Source organism: Typopeltis vanoorti, chromosome 6 (assembly GCF_054136105.1).
Source record: "Typopeltis vanoorti isolate ZY-2024b chromosome 6, IOZ_Tvanoo_1.0, whole genome shotgun sequence".
NCBI lineage: Eukaryota > Metazoa > Arthropoda > Arachnida > Uropygi > Thelyphonidae > Typopeltis > Typopeltis vanoorti.
In genome coordinates this window covers 87,910,892-87,929,755 of record NC_143554.1, presented here as the reverse complement: position 1 = coordinate 87,929,755, position 18,864 = coordinate 87,910,892, and the positions used below count along the sequence as shown (strand labels likewise).

The following is an 18,864-nucleotide window of genomic DNA, read 5'->3' as shown; positions in this document are numbered from 1 at the left end:
GACAAGCTTAGGTGTGTGCTTGGCTCAGTGCCATGGCATGTAAAACTGCAAGGGCTGGATTAGAACTGGTTTAGTTAAGAATTGTTAAGAACTGTTTGCAGGAGGCAATGGTTGACTGTATACCAAGAGTCCGAATAATAAATCAAGTAGGGTAGGGCAATAGTGAATTCAGATGACGTCAAAATTTTGCAGGACGATTTGGATAGATTGGAGGTCTGGGCTAAGGAGAATGGATGTCAATTTAATGTGGCAAAATGTAAGGGTATGCATTTTGGGAGTGAAAAGATTATCAGCAGTATACTACATTGGTGGAACTGTACTCCAGGAGATTGACGAGGTCAGGGATTTGGGAGTGTTGGTGGATAGGGAGTTGAAATTTAGGGGACACATTACAAAAGTGGCCAAATCAGTTCATCAAATCACTTGGTTGCTGAAGAATACGTTGACACTCAGAACAAGCGGGTTATTGTTCCTATGTATCGAGCCTTGATAAGACCCCATCTCGACTACTGTGCCCATATTTGGTCACCTAGGTTTCTTCTTGATGGGGAGGAGGTGGAGAGAATCCAGAGGCGAGTGACCAAGATGATAGTAGGTCTGTGGAATGAACCTTATGAGAACAGGTTGAGGATTTGTGGGTTGCAAAAATTGGTTGATAGGCAGAGGAGGGGAGATATGATTGAAACATTCAAATTACTGAAGGGTTTCTATAAAATTAATTCAGAAGATATTTTTGAGAACAGGGCTGGTTGTGGGAGGACTAGGGGACATCCATGGAAACTGGGCAAAAGTGTGGTTAGTAAAGGTGTTAGAGCTGGGTTCTTTACTTTTAGAGTAGTGAATGAGTGGAATGTGCTCCCTGAGTCTGTGGTGGATGCTGTGACAGTGAATGAGTTTAAGGCGAGGTATGATAGATACTGTATGAATGTCAAATAGTTGTGATGAATATGATTTGGGGGCCTCCCTCGATGAGTCTAATGACTCCCTGGAGTTGCCTGTAATAATATGTCCACATCCACAACAAACTCAGGCAATGCATTCCACTCACCAACCACCCTCCATGCAAAGAACCTGCTTCTCACTCCTTTACTCATTGTCCTCCTCATACAGTTTACAGCAATGGTCTCTTGTTCTATTTCCCTCTCCCATTCTATGAAAAATCTCTTCCATGTCTATCTGATAACAATCCCTGACCAGCTTATATGTCTCAAACATATCTCAATCATATCTCAAACAAGGCTCTGCAACTGACATTCTCTCAATCTGTCCTGGTACTCCACATTCCAAAGACCACTGACTATCTTTGTGAATCTTCTCTATACCCTTTCCAACATATCCTCACCACCATGAAAACCCAGCGACCAAAATCTGTGCACAATAATCCATATGAGGCCTGATCAAGGCTTTATACAGTGGAATCATAACCTCTATTTTTGCATGTCAGGGTTCTCCGTATCATTGCCATTATTCGATGTGATGTCTTCAGAACTTGTGCAATGTGGCCTCTGAATTTCAGGTCCTTGTCCATCACTCCTAGATCTCTCATCTCCTCCTTATGTTTCATATATTCAGTACACTTCTAGTAGATGTTTCAACCATTTATTCTTTATATGGCAATACAAAGAAGTGTAACAGAAATTATTTTTCCGCTAACTTGCCTTCAGTTGAAAAAACCAGGACTCCAGAATTATCAATCTTATTTTGGTCTTCTAAAGCACGTCTAACTGTATTAATCCATCTAACTCTGCATTAATAAGTTACAATTAGTCCTTACTTTGGACAAACAAGAAGATCTATAAATAAACATATCTCTGAACATAAAGGCCATAACCGCCTTATCAAACCTCATAAATCTGGCCTTGCATAACATGGAATCGAAAACTCTAAGCTACTACATAAATCTGTATATAAATAAACATGAACATTTATATAAAGAAAGTGCTGAGCCTTACTTCATAGACCTAATCTTAATTGCAATGACTGTCTCACTATTCCAAAAGTTTGGGAAATTGTTATCCCCAATTGTATTAAATAATTATCTACTATATTAATTTAATTAATTTTAATTTCAGCTCAATAGTTCTAATCCATGAACACATGACTGTATACATAGAGGAATTCTGATTTAAGCATGTGAACTACTGTTTTTTAAATTCAATTCCTTTTGTTGTTCAATAGTTGTACTGATGTCTTATAATACATAAGACAAAATATTTACATAATAAAAAAGTTATAATACACATAGCAAACTGGAATGTAAGAGGAATAGCATATAAAGAAATAGAATTAGACCAGTTACTAAATGAAAGAAATTTTAAAATAGCAGTAATCACTGAAACAAAAAAGAAATTAAAAGGAACTATGAGAACTGAAAATTTTAATGTGATATACAGTGGAGTCAACAGAGACCAAAGAGCACAAGCAGGAGTCATGATTTGGATTCATAACTCCCTTTCAAAACAGTTAAAACATTATAAATTATGGAATGAAAGAATAATAGAAGCTAGAATAAAAATAGATAGAGGCTATTTAACAATAATTGGTTTATATGCCCCAGAAGAAGGAAGAGAACAGGATAATATTGATTTTTATAATCAGCTACAAAACATACATAATAAAATAAATAAAAATGATTACATAATTTTAGCAGGAGACTTAAATGCAAGAATTGGAAACACGAAAATTAATAATAATATAGGAATACATGGAGAACATACTCTAAACAGAAATGGTAAAAAATTGATTGACTTTGTAGTTTATAATAACCTAAAAATAATGAATTCCTTCTATAAACATAAAGACATACATAAATATACTTGGGCAGCAAGAGGATGGAAATCAATATTAGATTACTTCATATTAAATGAAAAGACATCAAAATTTTCACTAGATGTTAGAGTTCACAGAGGATATGAAATAAGCAGTGACCACTTCCTTGTTAAAATAAAATTAAGATTACCACCTAAATGGCTACAAGTAACAAGAACAGAAAGAAAAATTGAAACATTTGTTTATGAAACTAGACTATTGAATGACAAAAATGTACAATGGCTATATGAACAAAGAATTAACCAGTATCTAGATAAAATAAAACAAAATGAAGAAATAGAAATAGAATGGGTTAATATAAAAACGATACTAAATGCAGCAGCAAATGAAAGCTTAGGAAAGACCAAAAAATTCAATCAAAGAAATAATCAAAAAGAAAAAAGAAGCCTATCACAAATGGTTAAGCAGTAAAAGATTAGAAGATGAAATAGAATATAAAAGAATAAGAGCCATAGCTAAAAGAGAAGTCAGAAAAAGACAGAGAATCATGGAATAAATTTGTTTCTAATTTAGAACATGATTTATATAAAATAAGACCCAATGTATATAAGATTTTGAAACACCAATATGCAGATACCAAAGAAAACATAAAATTAAACACTGAATTGAAATTAGAAGAATTTCTAAATTACTACACAGAACTGTGGACAGACAAATATTTTAAAAAAGACAACTGGCAAACAATTAACGAAAATGAAAAGGAAATAACTGAAGAAGAATTAGAAATCAGCCTGAAAGAAACAAGAAACGGAAAATCACCTGGAGAAGATAAGCTAGGTTCAGAACTATATAAATATGCAAGAACAGATTCAAAGGAAGACTCTTATTATTTTTAAATAAAATTTACTCAACTGGTATCCCCCCAATAGAATGGAAAAAAGCAATTGTGATTCCTATCTTTAAGAAAGGTAATAGAGATGACCCTAAAAACTATAGAGGTATCAGTATACTAAATTCATGTTACAAAATATACAGCAGAATCTTAAATAACAAACTAATGAAATATTCCAAAAACTTTATTCTAGAGGTACAAAATGGATTTAGAAAAGGACGATCATGTATAGACCCAGCCTTCTGCCTAAAATTAATAATAGAGAAAAGAAGAGAATATAATTTAGAAACACATATTGCATTTATTGACTTTGAAAAAGCATTTGACAAAGTTAAAAGAAACATATTATTTAACATATTAAAAGAAAGACAAATACCAAATAATATCCTAAAAGCTGTCACAAGTATATATGAAAATAATCAAATACAAATAAGATTAAATCATGAGCTATCATATACAAGAGAGATAAACCAAGGGGTCCGACAGGGATGTCCCCTCTCAGCAACTCTTTTTAATATCTACTTAAATGAAATAATAATAAAATGGAGTAAAAATTTACATCAAGGAATTAAACTTTCACCTACAGTTAACTTAAACACTCTCCTCTTTGCAGACGACCAAATAATAATTACAAATTCTGAAGATAACTTACAGAAAGCTATTTTAAATCTAAATGAGATATCCAAAGATTATGGTATGATAATATCAACAGAAAAATCAAAAACTATGGCCTTTAAAGGACAAGATCCAGCAAGAACTAAAATAGTATTAGATAACAAGATCTTAGAACAGGTGAATTCATTTAACTACCTAGGATGTATGATCACTTATGAAAATGAAAAAGATATAAACATAAAAATTGCAAAATATTTAAAAATAACAGGAGTAATTAACTCTATATTTAAACCAAACCTAGTTCAAAAACAAACCAGGCTAAAAGTATACAATACATTAGCCCTACCGGTCTTAATGTATGGAAGCGAAATCTGGACAATAAAACAAAAAGACAAACAAAGATTAACAACAGCAGAAATGAAGTTTATGAGAAAAACTGCAAAGTATACCCTATTTGATCACAAAAGAAACGAAAATATTATGAAAGAATTAAACCAAGAACCAGTAATTGAAAAAATTAAAAAATATAAACATAGATGGATGGAACACGTTCAAAGAATGAAAACAGAAAGATTACCAAAACAAGCCTTAAAGTACAAGCCATTAGGAAAAAGAAAACCAGGACGTCCTCTTAAACGATTCAACGATGACTTCTAAGGCCGGAACAGGCCATACTAGGCCTAAATCCTTGATACGTATGATGATGATGATGAATAAAAAAGTTATTTACTGTGGCATATGTGTTATTCTATAGTTTGGGGAAAGTGTTGTTCAAGGAAACTGGAGATGTTGGGGGTGCAGTTTCCCAGGATTTGAATCTGAATGGATTGATAATCACATCAAGCATGGAATTGCATGTATATAGATGCTGGAAGTATCAGAAATAAAAGAGAGGAGCTTTTTTCATTGGTCAACTCGAATTAGCCAAAAATTATCAGCATCAAGCAGACTTACTTGACAGAAGATGATATAATTATAGGGATAAATGTAAAGAGTATTGTAGTTTCAGTGAAGATAGATAAAATGGGGGCGGGGGGTGTTACTGATGGCAGCCAAAGAACTGCAAACAGCAAAAGTAGAAATTAAGGAAGAATTTAAAACTGGGTAACAGTTCATTTGATGGCTATAGACCAGGAAGTGCATATAGGATTCTGTGGGTGCCATGCATTGGCAAATAGTACAATGAGTGCAGGAGGCTTCAACTGTGGGGACATAGACTGGAGAGAGAGAGAAATGGGTGCATGGTAAGAAAGAGATCAAATTTATATTTACTAAGAGAAAATTATCTTAAACAGCATGCGATAGAAGGGAAAACCAGAGTTTGAAAGTGCTGGATCTGGTAATAGAATCAGAAGATATATCCATAACCAAGGTAGCCAAGTTTAACACTCTCCCAAGTTGCCTCTGGACCTTTTCCAACATCTCTTCATCGTTTTGAAAACCAGGTGATGAAATCTGTGCACAGTAGTCCATGTGTGGCCTAATGAGAGCCTTATATAATGGAACAAAAAGTGTCCTTTGCATCATTCCCAGAATTCTTTGTGTTGTCCTCACAATTTTGGCAATGTATCTCCTATCACCTAAAGATCTCTTATTTCCTCCACCTCCAATAATATATCCCGACCAAGTGTAAATTTGCCAATATTGTTAATATAGCAATGGCCCTAAAATAGATCCCTGAGGCACACTACTAGTGACTTTCCTCTTCCAGGATATTTCTCCTCCATACACAACTTGCTGATACCTATCAGATAGCCAGTGTCTGATCCAATGCACTAATCTAATATCCAACCCCTATCCGCTCTAGTTTGACTATCAACTTATCATGCAGTAATCTATCAAAAGCCTTTGCAAAATCTAAGTATGCAACTGTGTATCTCTCTTCTGTCGAAGGAAACAGTCACTTTATTGTAATGAGTAAGTAGATTACTAAAACATGACCTCCCATTATCAAATCCATGCTGTCTATTAAAGATAATACCATTGTTGTCAACCCAATTCTGTATCCTAGTTCTCACCAGCTTCTCCAACAACTTAACCACAACATCTGACACACAGATAGGCCTATAATTTGATGCTTGAGTTCTTTTCTTTTAGTGTTGCACAGTGATCACCATTCATTTTAGAAATTATGGACTTTACAACTGTGTTATAATACCTGGCAATCACCCAGGTATTAATTTCCTGACGTTTCAACCTTCATATTAAGGTCATCATCTGGAGTATATACAAATATACAAAGACAAACTGAGTTACATTTCACACAATGTGCTAAAGAAACAATGATTTCATCACCGGTTATTCTACTGGTATGACCTCTAGTGAAAAAAAAATACATATAAAATTAAAAATTAATTATTTAGAAACTACATCAAAGCTAAATTCTATTTAAGATAACATAAGAGAAACATTCTTTCATATAGAAAGTTTTCTTACAGTAATGATGTCCTATTTTTAACATAACAATTGTTATATTAGATTTAAGATTCTGGATTATCTACAGTTCTGTTTATAGTAAACTCTTAGGGAGAAAGGTTCTGTGGGTAGAATGTGTGCCTTCCATATGCTTGGGATTTTTAGACCATCATTACTCTTCAGCTTGCGGTGGTTGATAAGAATCTCACAGGCTTCCTTAAATTTATGTTCATACCATGTTTTGGTGTGATGTAAACAACTGGTGTTTTTCCAGTCAATTCTATGTAAAGTGTCCAGGGCATGATCAGAAAGGCCGGCTTCACCATAGTTATTATATTTAATGTGTTTGTTATGTTCCTTTTGTCTGATAGGAATTGTGCGTCCTGTTTCCCCTATATATGGTAGATTACAAGTGCGTTAAATACGGTAGTATACTCCACGGTGGACCAGTGGAGGGAGTGGGTCTTTGGATGAGTCGAGTAAGCTTTTTAATTTTGCAGGAGGTTTAAAGGTTGTATTTTTGTAGTATTCTGTTTACTTACTTTATCCTCTTCACCCCACCTGGGAGCATAGGTCTTCCACCACCATTTTCCACTGGACTCTGGAAAATGGTGGTTGGAAGACCGGCTTCATCCGGTATCACATTTTGGAAGGTTTCAGTTTGCATAGCAAAAATTTTTTTCTGAGACTGAGTTGCTAGCCCTGCACTCAACCCTCCCTATTTATCTGGGCTTGGGACCGGCATGTCAAGTTTTCACTAAAGCATGGCTGGGTTGCAGTATTCTGTTACAGAATACTAAATCTAATATAACAATTGTCATGTTAAAAATAGGACATCATTGTTACTGTAAGAAAACTTTCTATATGAAAGAATGTTTCTCTTATGTTATCTTAAATAGAATTTAGCTTTGATGTAGTTTCTAAATAATTAATTAATTTTATATGTATTTTTTTTTCACTAGAGGTAATGCCAGTAGAATAACCGGTGATCAAATCATTGTTTCTTTAGCATACTGTGTGAAATGTAACTCAGCTTGTCCTTGTATATACTCCAGATGATGACCTCAATACGATGATTGAAACGTTGGGAAATTAAAATAGTTATTTATAACACAATTGTAAAGTCCATAATTTCTGAAATGAATGATGCTTGAGTTCTATCATCTCCTTTATGAAGTGGCACAATCTTATCCTCCTTCCACTCCTTTGTAACTCGACCCAGTGCAAAACTCATATTAAAAAAATATGTCAAGGTACATGCCAACTCTCTAGCACATGCCTTCAGAATAAGTAGTGATATATTATCGAGTCCCACAGCCTTATTAAGATTAAGTTTACTCAAGTTCCCATATACTTCTTGCTCGCTTACAGTCAGTCTCTCCTCTCCATCTCTTGAACTCCCCATAATCACCAGCCTTATAGTTGCACATATATACCCTTTTCTCACAGAGGTCCTCACACTACTGGCAATCACCCACGTAATCACTCATGGTCACTCTTGCCAATTGGAGGGTGATTTGACACCTCATTTATAATTACATCCTCTGATGAGATGATCATATCCAAGATCCTCAAATCCTAGTATGCCCTCTGTTACATACTGTATGAGGTAGTTGTCTCTCATGAAACTCATTCTCTGTACTTCCATTTGCTATCTCATCATCCCAGTCTATATTGCCATAATTAAAATTGCCCATAATGACCACCCCTTTTCTTATTTGTTTGGCTAATTTGATTATACATTTCATAGTCACTACCATCCACATTACTAGGTCTATAACAAGATCCAACCAAGTATTTCGTTCTATTCACCTCTATCTCTCACCATACTGCCTTACAAACCACTGGCACCATTTCCTTCTTGCATCTCTATGTTGTATGGACATAACTCTTTCTCTATCATCAATAGCACTTCCCCTCCCTTTTTTACCTTTTCTATCTTCACGAAACACATCATACCCTTCCATCTCTATTCCTCTCAGGATGTCGTCCTCATCCAACCATGTTTCACTTATTCCAACAATTTTTGGGTGAACAGACTCAATTAATGCAACCATTTCATTTGCCTTGTTTCTCACTCTTCTAGCATTTGTATACAAACACAGCAGCTTATTCCTGGATCTATAGCTAGTTCCACTGATATCATTTATTTGATGCAACTTCTCCATGCTTAACTGGAGCCATTTTTTCCCCTCCTTATTCATCTTAGAACCTTCTTCAAATCCAACTTTTTTCTCTTTATCCCAGGCCATCCCCCTTCCCTTTTTGACTACACATGCATTCACATCCTCTTGGAACATCAGCCTTTCTCATGCTGTGTTCCTCTATCCACCCTGAGCCTCTCCATTTCCCTGTCTATCTTGCATGCCTGTTCTCTCATTCTCTATATTCATAACTGCCTCTTCAATCTCTCCTGTCTTACTCTCCCTTTCTTCCCCATTGCTTCCCACTTGATCAAATTCATTCTCTGCACTCACTTTTCTACCTCCCAGCAGTAGCCTCTCCAAGTGACTCACACCAAAACCACTCAAATGCAGTCCATTGCTCCTATACAATTCACTTCATCCTTCAAACTAACAAACTGAACCCTTCTCTCCTCATACATTTCTGCTAACATTATTCATAATCCTTACTCTCCATCTCATCTCACCACTGTCATACCTGGGTAACATGCGTATTAACTTTTCTATCACACTGTTATCTTTTATCCATCTCAAAAACCTCCTGATATCCAATCTGACGTGTTCTTTGTTCGCAGTCAAGTCATTTGTCCCTATTACAAATACTAACTCTTTTGATCACTTACTTCTCATATCCAGTGCCTCAATCACTACTCATTCTACCTCCAGTAAAAGAAACTTTGTGCATCCTCTCATCCAGCACACTTTTAATAATTAAATCGCCACACAACACTACTTGTGGGTCTCTCATTACCTCTTTTATACCAGTATTATTCATTTTCATCATTTTTTATCTTCCATACCATACATATCTTGAATTCTCTTAACTTCATTCTGCATCCATTTCATCTCTTTCCTCATCTTATCCAACTCAACATTTGAATATTGCATCACATTTTTGCTCTCATTCATTCTCTCAATTTTGTTGCCAGCCATACATGCTTGTTTGAAGTCAACACCACTACAAATATGGATAAGAGAAAATGACTACACCATGATATACTACTGGTTTTGCAAGGGCATTTGAAAGAATATCACATGGAAAATTATTACATTAATTAGAGCAAATTGGAATGAATGTGAAGCTGGCAGGATGGATAGTAGCAGCTGACTAAAAGACATGGTAGCATATAGTAGAGTAGAATGAGGGTGATTAGTGGAGTGCCTCAGGGCTCTGAACTAGGGTCACTACTGTTTAATTTCATACCAGTGGTATGGGAAATGATTTAAGAGAGAATAATCAGTTCTTTGTTGATAATAAAAAACTAGTGCTGGATTTCAGGAATTTTATGAGACTTGGGATGTGATGGTGAAAAAAAGAGTTGAAGTTCAGAGGACATACTGCAGAAGTTAGCAAAATAGCTCAAAGGATCGCTTGGATTTGAAACCACATCGACAAGCGGAGACAGGGAGATTATTATTCTTCTTTATAAGGCTATGATATGGCTGCATCTTAACTGTTATGCACAGATTTGGTCACCTGTTTCTTAGGAATGAGGTGTGGGTAAGATCAAGAGATGAGTAACTAAGATGATAACCAGTCTGTAGAATGTGCCCTATGAGGACAAAGTGAATGTGTGCAAGTTGCAATGTTTAGTTAGGTGAATGACAGGTGAAAATAGAGAGCCATGACAGAAAATTACTAAAGCCATTCTGTAAGATTCATGCCAATGAAAATTTTCAATATATAAATTTGGTCACCTGGTTTTCATTGTAATGTGGAAAAAACATTGGAGAGAGTCCAGAGACAAGTGACTAAGACAATATCAGGCTATGGAGAGGTAAAAGGAATGTGAATTGCAGAGTTTGGTGGATAGGAGAAAAAGAGGTGACATGATAGAGAAGTTTAAGTTAGTGAGGGGATTTTATCACATTAATCCAGAGGGGATTATAAAAAATGACTGAAGGAGAGAGGAGAAGAACCAGAGGCCATCCCTGGAAGTTATATAAGAATGTGGCAAAGAAGGGTGTGATATTTTGACATGAATTGTGAGTGAATGGAATACATTACCAGAATATGTTGTTAATGCAAGAAGTGTTAAGGATTTTAAGTTCAGTACAATAAATATGTTGTCAGCTGAATTAACCGCTCACAATGAGTCTGCCGACTCCATGGGGGGGGGGGGGGGTAATAATAATAATAAATGGTAACTAGGGAGCTAAAGTTATCCTTGAAGATTGTGTAAGAATGTGGTTAGTAGAGGTGTGAGGAACTAGATTTTTTTGCTGGATGAGTGGTGAATGACTGAAATAGATTGCTAGAGGTGATTTGGAGTGCTTTGACAGTGATTGAGGCAAACTATGATAGGTATTGTGTGAATAATATTAGTGTGAATCTCATATGATGAGTCTTCATACTCTGTTACAATGTATATAATAAATACAAAGCCAATATTATTATTATCTGAGACCTCCAGGGAGTCAAGGACTCAAGGAATTTGTAGCCTCTCCTGAGTCAGGAGAGGCTACAAATCACCCAAAGGACTCAGGAGAGGCTATAAATCACCCAAACAAACTGTCATTACCTTCTCTTCAATTCATTCACACTAAATGCATTCACTGCTCTGAGAGAAAAACCTAGCTCTTACTCCTTTCTTGACTGCAAACATACTTAACTTCCATGGATGCTGCCGTATTCTCATCCCCACTTTCCATATAACGAAAAATTTCATCAGACGATATCCTATAACACCCATTCAAAAGTTTATAGGTCTCTCTCTCTATCACCCCTCTTTCTCCTGTTAACCAGAGTCTTTAATTGATATACTCGCAATCTGCCCTCGTAACCCAAATATAATCTTTACAACTCTTCTTTACACCCTTTTCACAGCTTCTTTATCCCCTTGGAATCCAGGAGACCAAATCTGCACACAATAATCCAGGTGTGGTTGTATCAAGGTCTTATAAAGAGGTAAAATGACTTCCTTATTCTTACATGTCAGGGTTTGCTTCAACATCGCAATTATCCTCTGAGTTGTATTTGAAACTTTTGCTGTGTTATCTTTGGACTTTAAATTCCTATCCACCATTATATCAAGATCCCTAGCTTCATCAGCTTCTGGAAATCTCATCATGCCAATGATCATAACTTTACACTTACTAACATTAAACTGATAGCCATTTTCTTTTGCTCAAATTTCCAGCATAATTTTGTAAGTGCTGGATATCAGTAGCATTTCTGATTATATTGCCTATCTTTGCATCGTCGGCAAATGATTGCACATCTCCTGTTAGACCCTTCCTAATATCATTAATATTTAGACCGAACAACAATGACCCAAGGACTGAACCCTGAAGTATACTACTGGTCACCTTAAATCTGACAGATTCACACCAGTGGTGAGCTATGGAAATTTTAACAAAGGGCTTGCATCGTCGAGCAAAAAAAAAAAAAAGGAGGCTAACTTTGCCCTTATAATACTTGTATTGTGCTTTTGTAGAGCTTCTGAAGATATGATAATTATTGTAGGATCTCAATCATTAATGCTAGATCTTTTAAAAATTCCAAATTGAGAAGTCGGTTTAAATAGCCCTTATATTTATCGTTCGATGCAAATGCTTGCATAAAGCTGGTAATTTCTCCACACAGCAAGAGCCATTCATAAACTGCAAGCTACCCATACCTCGATAACAAGGTCTTTTGGAATCTTATTTAATTCTCGTCGATTCTTTGGTGATTAATGATAAAAAGAATATAATTTATCCATAAATATTTCAAAATGATTTCTTTCTTTAATGTTTTTTATCGAATCATCTACAAAAATTTCCCAACATTGTGATTTGGCATTGCATAGCTCATCATTTACAATTAGCATTAGAAGTTTGATTGCAACACCTTATTTGTTTCCTAACATTACACTAGCTCCATCAGAACAAAATGCAATGAGATGATTTTTTAAATAGTTATCAGAAAATCCATATGAATTAAAAGTAGCAATTATAGTAGCATGTATACATTCCGCAGTAGTATTTTCTAGTTCTACAAGATTAAACAAGGAGAACATGGGGCTCTCAAATTTGAGAAAAATTTAACAAAGGGCTCGCGCGAGCCCCTTATAGCTCACCACTGATTCACACTCACCATATATACCACTTTTTGATATCTGTCTGTCACCATCTACTGATCCAAGTCAAAAGTTTATATTCCAATCCCATATTCTCCAGTTTATGAAACAGCCTTTCATGTGGTAACCTATCAATTGCCATAGCAAAATCCAACATTTTCATAATGTAATAAATTTAGTTTAATCCTTTAACCAAGTTTGTGCCTGAAAGTATCTTCAGGACTGGGGTAAAGTGGTACAACACCTGGCAACTCCTTGCAAAGGTGGAGCAAGCTACCAACACTCCTGTATCAGTATCTCCCATAATGCAAAACACATCTCCTTGCGGATATGTATAATGTTATGCATTAAGGGAAGGGCCACTACCCAGACCAGTTTCGACCTTTATTGAGGTCTCTTCAGTGGGAGCCAGGCCCAAGTGGAGATACCAGGCAGAAGCATTAGCAAGGTCATCTCCTCCTATAGGAGCTGCCAAAATTATTATTTTGTTAAATTTATTATAGTCTGACCAAGTGAAAAATAAACTTTCAGTTCATTTTCATAATGTATCCATTTCCTTTATCCAACTCAGCCTTAACATTGTTATAAAATATGAGCAAATTGCTACAACAGTGTCTTCCTTTCATAAACCCATGCTGCTCCTCACAGAGTATAACTTGTCTACCTGTTTCTCTATGCAGGTTCTTGCCAACATCTCTAAAATCTTCACTACCACACCAGAGATACTGATAGGTTGGTAGTTAGACACATCAGTTTTTTGCACCACCCTTGCACAATGAAACTATAATATATTCCTTCTATTTCTGTGGTATCTTTCCTAAGCTGAAACTCATATGAAAGGCCTAGCCAATTCAGCTGAACATTCCTTTAGCAAACATGCTGATATTCCATCCATCCCTATTACTGAATTCTTATCTAGGTTATGCAGCAGTAGAACATTATGCATCATGTTACATACACCTGGTTGATATATCTTAGCAAAGTGAGCACTCGTTAATTGAACGATCTCATTAGATTCCGACACTATAGTACCATCTGCATTCAATAAAGTTATTCTTCCACACTCATTCTCTCTTTTGCTTCTGGCATAATGATAAAATTCCTTTGGATTGCCTTTAGCTTGCATAGCCAATTTCTTTTCATACTTTAAGCTAGCTTTCCATACAATACTCATTATTTTTCTGGCATGAGCTTTATATATTTCATAGCCTCTCACTCTTATTCTCATGATATTATTTCCACATCATCTTCTTGTGGATCTCTTGCTTAAGGTTGCACATCCATTTTACTCTCAACTTATTTATTCTTTAAACACTAGTGATACCACCTCATTTAAGCACTTTTTCAAAGAGTCCCATGCATGCATTCCCATGGTATCAGTTTCCCATTCAGTAACTGATACCATGGGACCAAAGATAGTATTCTCCTAAGTTGATCATAATTTCCAGCTTTGTAATTCAGCATGTAACCTGCTTGAATGGGAACATCAATATAATAAAATACTTCCCAAGAAAGCACAGCATAATCACTTTCACCAACTAGTGATAAAATAGTCATATTCTTAACAGAGACTCCCCCTTCTGACTATGAACAAATTTAACTCTTTGACCTCGAGTTGCTTCTTTCACATGCTGCTTGAGAAAGTTGTCTCTCAACAATTAAATTCTTCTACCCAATCAATGTTTGGATAATTAAAGTCGCACATAATGATCTCTCATTTACTACCTAGAAGGCTAACTAAGCTGGCAATGCATTTCTTCATCCCATGCAACTGAGCCACTAGGTCTGTAGCAACACCCCACCATATATTTCATTCTGTTAGCCTTGTCTTCACATCAGATTGCCTCAAACTCATTGCTATATGGGACATTTTCTTTCATTTCTACCATAACTGGGCTTAAGTCTTCTGATATTATTAGTAGTACTCCTCTTCCTCTCCTGTCATTCCTAAAAATAGTATACCCATTATACTCAATCCCAGTTACAATATCTGAATTCTGATAGCCAGGTTTCATTAATGCCAACAATTTTAGGCCAGATCATATTCAATAAAGCAACAAACTCAACCCTTCTGATACTCCTGGCATTCATGTACACACATAAGAAATTACCACCTAGCCTACTCCTATAATTAGATATGCAATGCTTGTTAAATACCTACAGTTTTTAGATAAAAATATTTAAAAAAAATGTCTAGTAAGAAATTTTTATTGCACAATTATATGCAATATTTGTATATGAAATTACTAATCTGACATTTGTCATATATACAAAACATTATTATTATCCCAAGACCTCATGGAGTCAAAAACTCATTTCAGAGGTCCTTTTATCACACACACAACTCATCATACCGTGCCTTGAACACATTCAAACTCCTTGCAGACACCACACTCTCAGGCAAGGCATTCCAATCATTTACAACTCTGCACGAAAAAAACCTGCCTCTCACTCCCCTACTCTCACACCCTCTTTATACAGGGAACCTCTGGTCCCCCCCCCCGATCTCCACTATTTTCTGTAGAACTTCTCCAGCATTGATCCTATAACAACCCCTTACCAACTTGTAGGTCTTTATCATATCTCCCCTCTTCCTCCTGTCCACCAGACTGCAAATTACATCTTCTCAATCTTTCCTCATACTCGACATTCCAGAGGTCAGAAACTACCTTAGTCATTTGCCTCTGGACCCTCTCCAACATCTCTTCATCCTTCTGAAAACCAGGTGACCAAATCTGGGCACAATAGTCCATGTGTGGCCCAATCAAAGTCTTATACAATGGAACAAGAATATCCCTACTTCTACATGTCAGTGTCCTCCACATCATTCCCAGAAGCCTTTGTGTTGTCTTCACAATTTTGGCTATGTATCCTCTAAATTTCAGATCCTTATAGACTATCACCCTCAGATCTCTTATTTCTTCCACCTCCAACAATATAAATTCACCTCACCAAGCATAAATTCTGCATCCCATCTTTGTTTTCCAAATTTTAAAACCTTACATTTTGCAACATTGAACTCACATCCCCATTTGCTTGCCCAATCACTCAATTTATTCAAGTCTTCTTGTAAGGCCACAATATCTTCACTACTCTTCATGGTTCGTCCCAACTTTGCATCATCCTCAAACAACTGAATATCTCCATCCAAATTTTCACCAATATCATTAATATTCAAGTTAAACAGTAATGGCCCCAAAACAGACTCCTGAGGCACTCCACTAGTGACTTTCCTTTTCCTGGATATCGCTCCCCCCCCCCATACACAACTTGTTGATACCTATCAAATAGCCAGTCTCCAATCCAATGCACTAATCTAATATCCAACCCCATCTGCTCTAGTTTGACTATCAATTTATCATGAGGTACTCTATCAAAATCCTTTGCGAAATCTAAGTATATTACTGTGTATCCTTCTCCTCTGTCCAAGGAAGCAGTCACTTTATTGTAATAAGTAAGTAGATTACTAAAACATGACCTCCCTTTAGCAAATCCATGCTGTCCATCAAAGATAATACCATTGTTGTCAACCATACTCTGGATCCTAATACTCAAGCTTCTCCAACAACTTAACCACAACACCTGACACACAGATAGGCCTATAGTTTGATGCTTGAGTTCGATCACCTCCTTTATGAAGTGGCACAATCTTGCCCTCCTTCCACTCCTTAGGGACTTGACTGAGTGCATTAATTATTTGTTATGTGCATACAAGCTACATATTTATCTATTTTGAGAGAAAGTTAACAAGAATGGAGGTAGCCTTCTAGCAAAGGAATAAGATGATGTGTTTTGTGACAGTGGGTTTATATTAACAGTAATATTCTGGCTTTGATAAATCAGACTTCTGTACTTACTTCATCTAACTTCAGCTTGATCTCTTTTGTACACTCTGCAATTTTTTTTAGTTCATTTTGCATGTTATCAAGTGTTGAATGACATTTCTAGAAGGGTTGAAATAAAGAAGAAAGCTATATTATTCATTTGATAAATTAAATATTTTATAAAATAAATTAATTGAATTTATGAATTATTAATTTACTTAATTTAATTTATGAATTATTAATTAGCCCCTCCATAGTGCAACTGAAAGACAATGGAGACATTGCGCTCTTTGAATGGAAAAGATCTGGGTTCAATTCTTGTTGTGAAGAGAGGAATTTTTATATGTTTTTTTTTTTCAATTGTAGGTGAGTTAGCCAATCTCATATGGAGGTAGCAGAGCTTTTTTTCTCTCAGAAACTTGAGTCTTTCATGTACAGGCAAATCTGCCATGGAAACACAATTTACAGACAATAAACATTTGGTAGGGTGGCAGTAGAATGATATTTGTGTGTCAATAGTAGTAGTGTAGTGTAGTTGGAGGATTGAATTCTGTGGCTGCAGAACCTATGGTGCATTTTAGCCAGGTATAGGTAAGAGATAAAGAACTACATTTTTCTTGAAAAGCTAGATATTATACCTAAAAAAAAAAAAAAAAAAAAAAAAAATCAGCTAACGCCTTTTTGTTCCCGTATAGGCGATGCCGTTTTTTTAGCCCTATCTAACTTTTGGAGACTGAGTGGGCAGTTTAATCTCCACTGTTAGCCAATCAGAGATAGCTGGCCCAAGGCTATCACTAATTAATCGGCATGCAGTGAAGAAGGCAGCTAGCAAGTGCCACCCTAACACACTGTTAGGTGGTCCCTAACACAATATTTTTTTTAATGTCTGAAAATAGTGTGGGTTCGACGGCTAATTTTCTTGAGTTTACGGGACGAAAAACCAGAGTTTCCGGGAGAAAAAACCCGCTAGCCCGTGCCAGAGATCGACTAACTGGAACCAGTTGAAAAAAGGCTTAGAAAAAGTTCCTCTAGTCGGCGACTAGATTCGAACGCCTTTCGTCATGCAGTCAAGTGCTGCAGAGTGCAAACGCGACATCTACTGAGCTACACAGGCTCTCATATTATAGCTGGAGAATATTTTATGAAGAATATCCCTTCTTAAATCAGTTATTTGCTGATGATGCAAAACTGAAGAGAGCAATAGTTGATAAAGGTGATATATATCCTGCAGGATGATTTAAATAAATTGGCATTGTGTGCAAAGGTTATGCATGTTTTTTAACATCCAACAAGTAAAGATGATGAAGTTATTATCCTTCTTTATTTTATTTATTTATTTGTATGGAGTTTCCTCTGTTTTCTCCCCCCCATTCCTATTGGGGCGAGTTGAGCCCCCTCATGGAGGGTTAAGTATTTATGACTGTAGAATCGTGTATTCACAGGGCTGGTTTGACTGCTTGTGGGATGAAAAACCCCAGATAAACTGGTGGGAAAAAAAAACCCTGCTGTCCACTCCCAAGACCGGTTAACTTGGCTATGGCTGAGGAAGACTCTTAAGTTCCTCACGTCGTCTACTGGAATCAAACCTAGGACACTCCTTCTCCAAGTATATGGTTGCGAATCGCAAAGCCACTAGGCTAACCGCGTGGACATTCTTCTTTATAAGGCTATGATTTGGTCACATCTTGACTACTGCACACAGATTTGGTCACCTGGATTTCTTGGGGGACAAGGAGATGGTCGAAAAGATTCAGAGACGAGTGCCCAAGATGGTGACAGGTCTGTGGAATACTCCCTACAAGGGAAGGTTGAAGATTTGTGGGTTACAAAGTTTAGTTGATAGGTGAAAAAGATGGGACATGATAGAAACTTTTAAGTATTAAAGGGGTTTTATAAAATTGATGCAAGTGAAATTTTTCAGTATATGACAAACAGTCAGAACTAGGAGCCATCTGTGGAAGAGTGTGGTTAGTAGGAGTGTGCAGGCCAGATTTTTTGCATGGAGAGTGGGAATGGAATGGAATGGATTGCCAGAATTGGTTCTGAGTTTCCTGATAGTGAATGGATTCAAGGAGAGGTATAATAGGATTTATGTGTATGATGGT

At 36.2% G+C, this 18,864-nt stretch overlaps 1 protein-coding gene across 2 annotated transcripts in view; it reads right to left on the bottom strand.

Moving 5' to 3' along the window:
- The window catches only part of LOC150105673 (uncharacterized), a 211,184-nt gene that overhangs the window by 24,944 nt on the left and 167,376 nt on the right, over positions 1 to 18,864 (bottom strand). The window contains exon 11 of one of the 2 annotated variants that reach the window (XM_090394994.1): positions 16,793 to 16,879. The exons of the other annotated variant lie outside the window; for it this stretch is intronic. Coding sequence (XP_090251120.1) covers positions 16,793 to 16,879 — 87 coding nt within the window. The remainder of the gene's footprint in view (positions 1 to 16,792; positions 16,880 to 18,864) is intronic. 2 annotated transcript variants of the gene reach the window in all.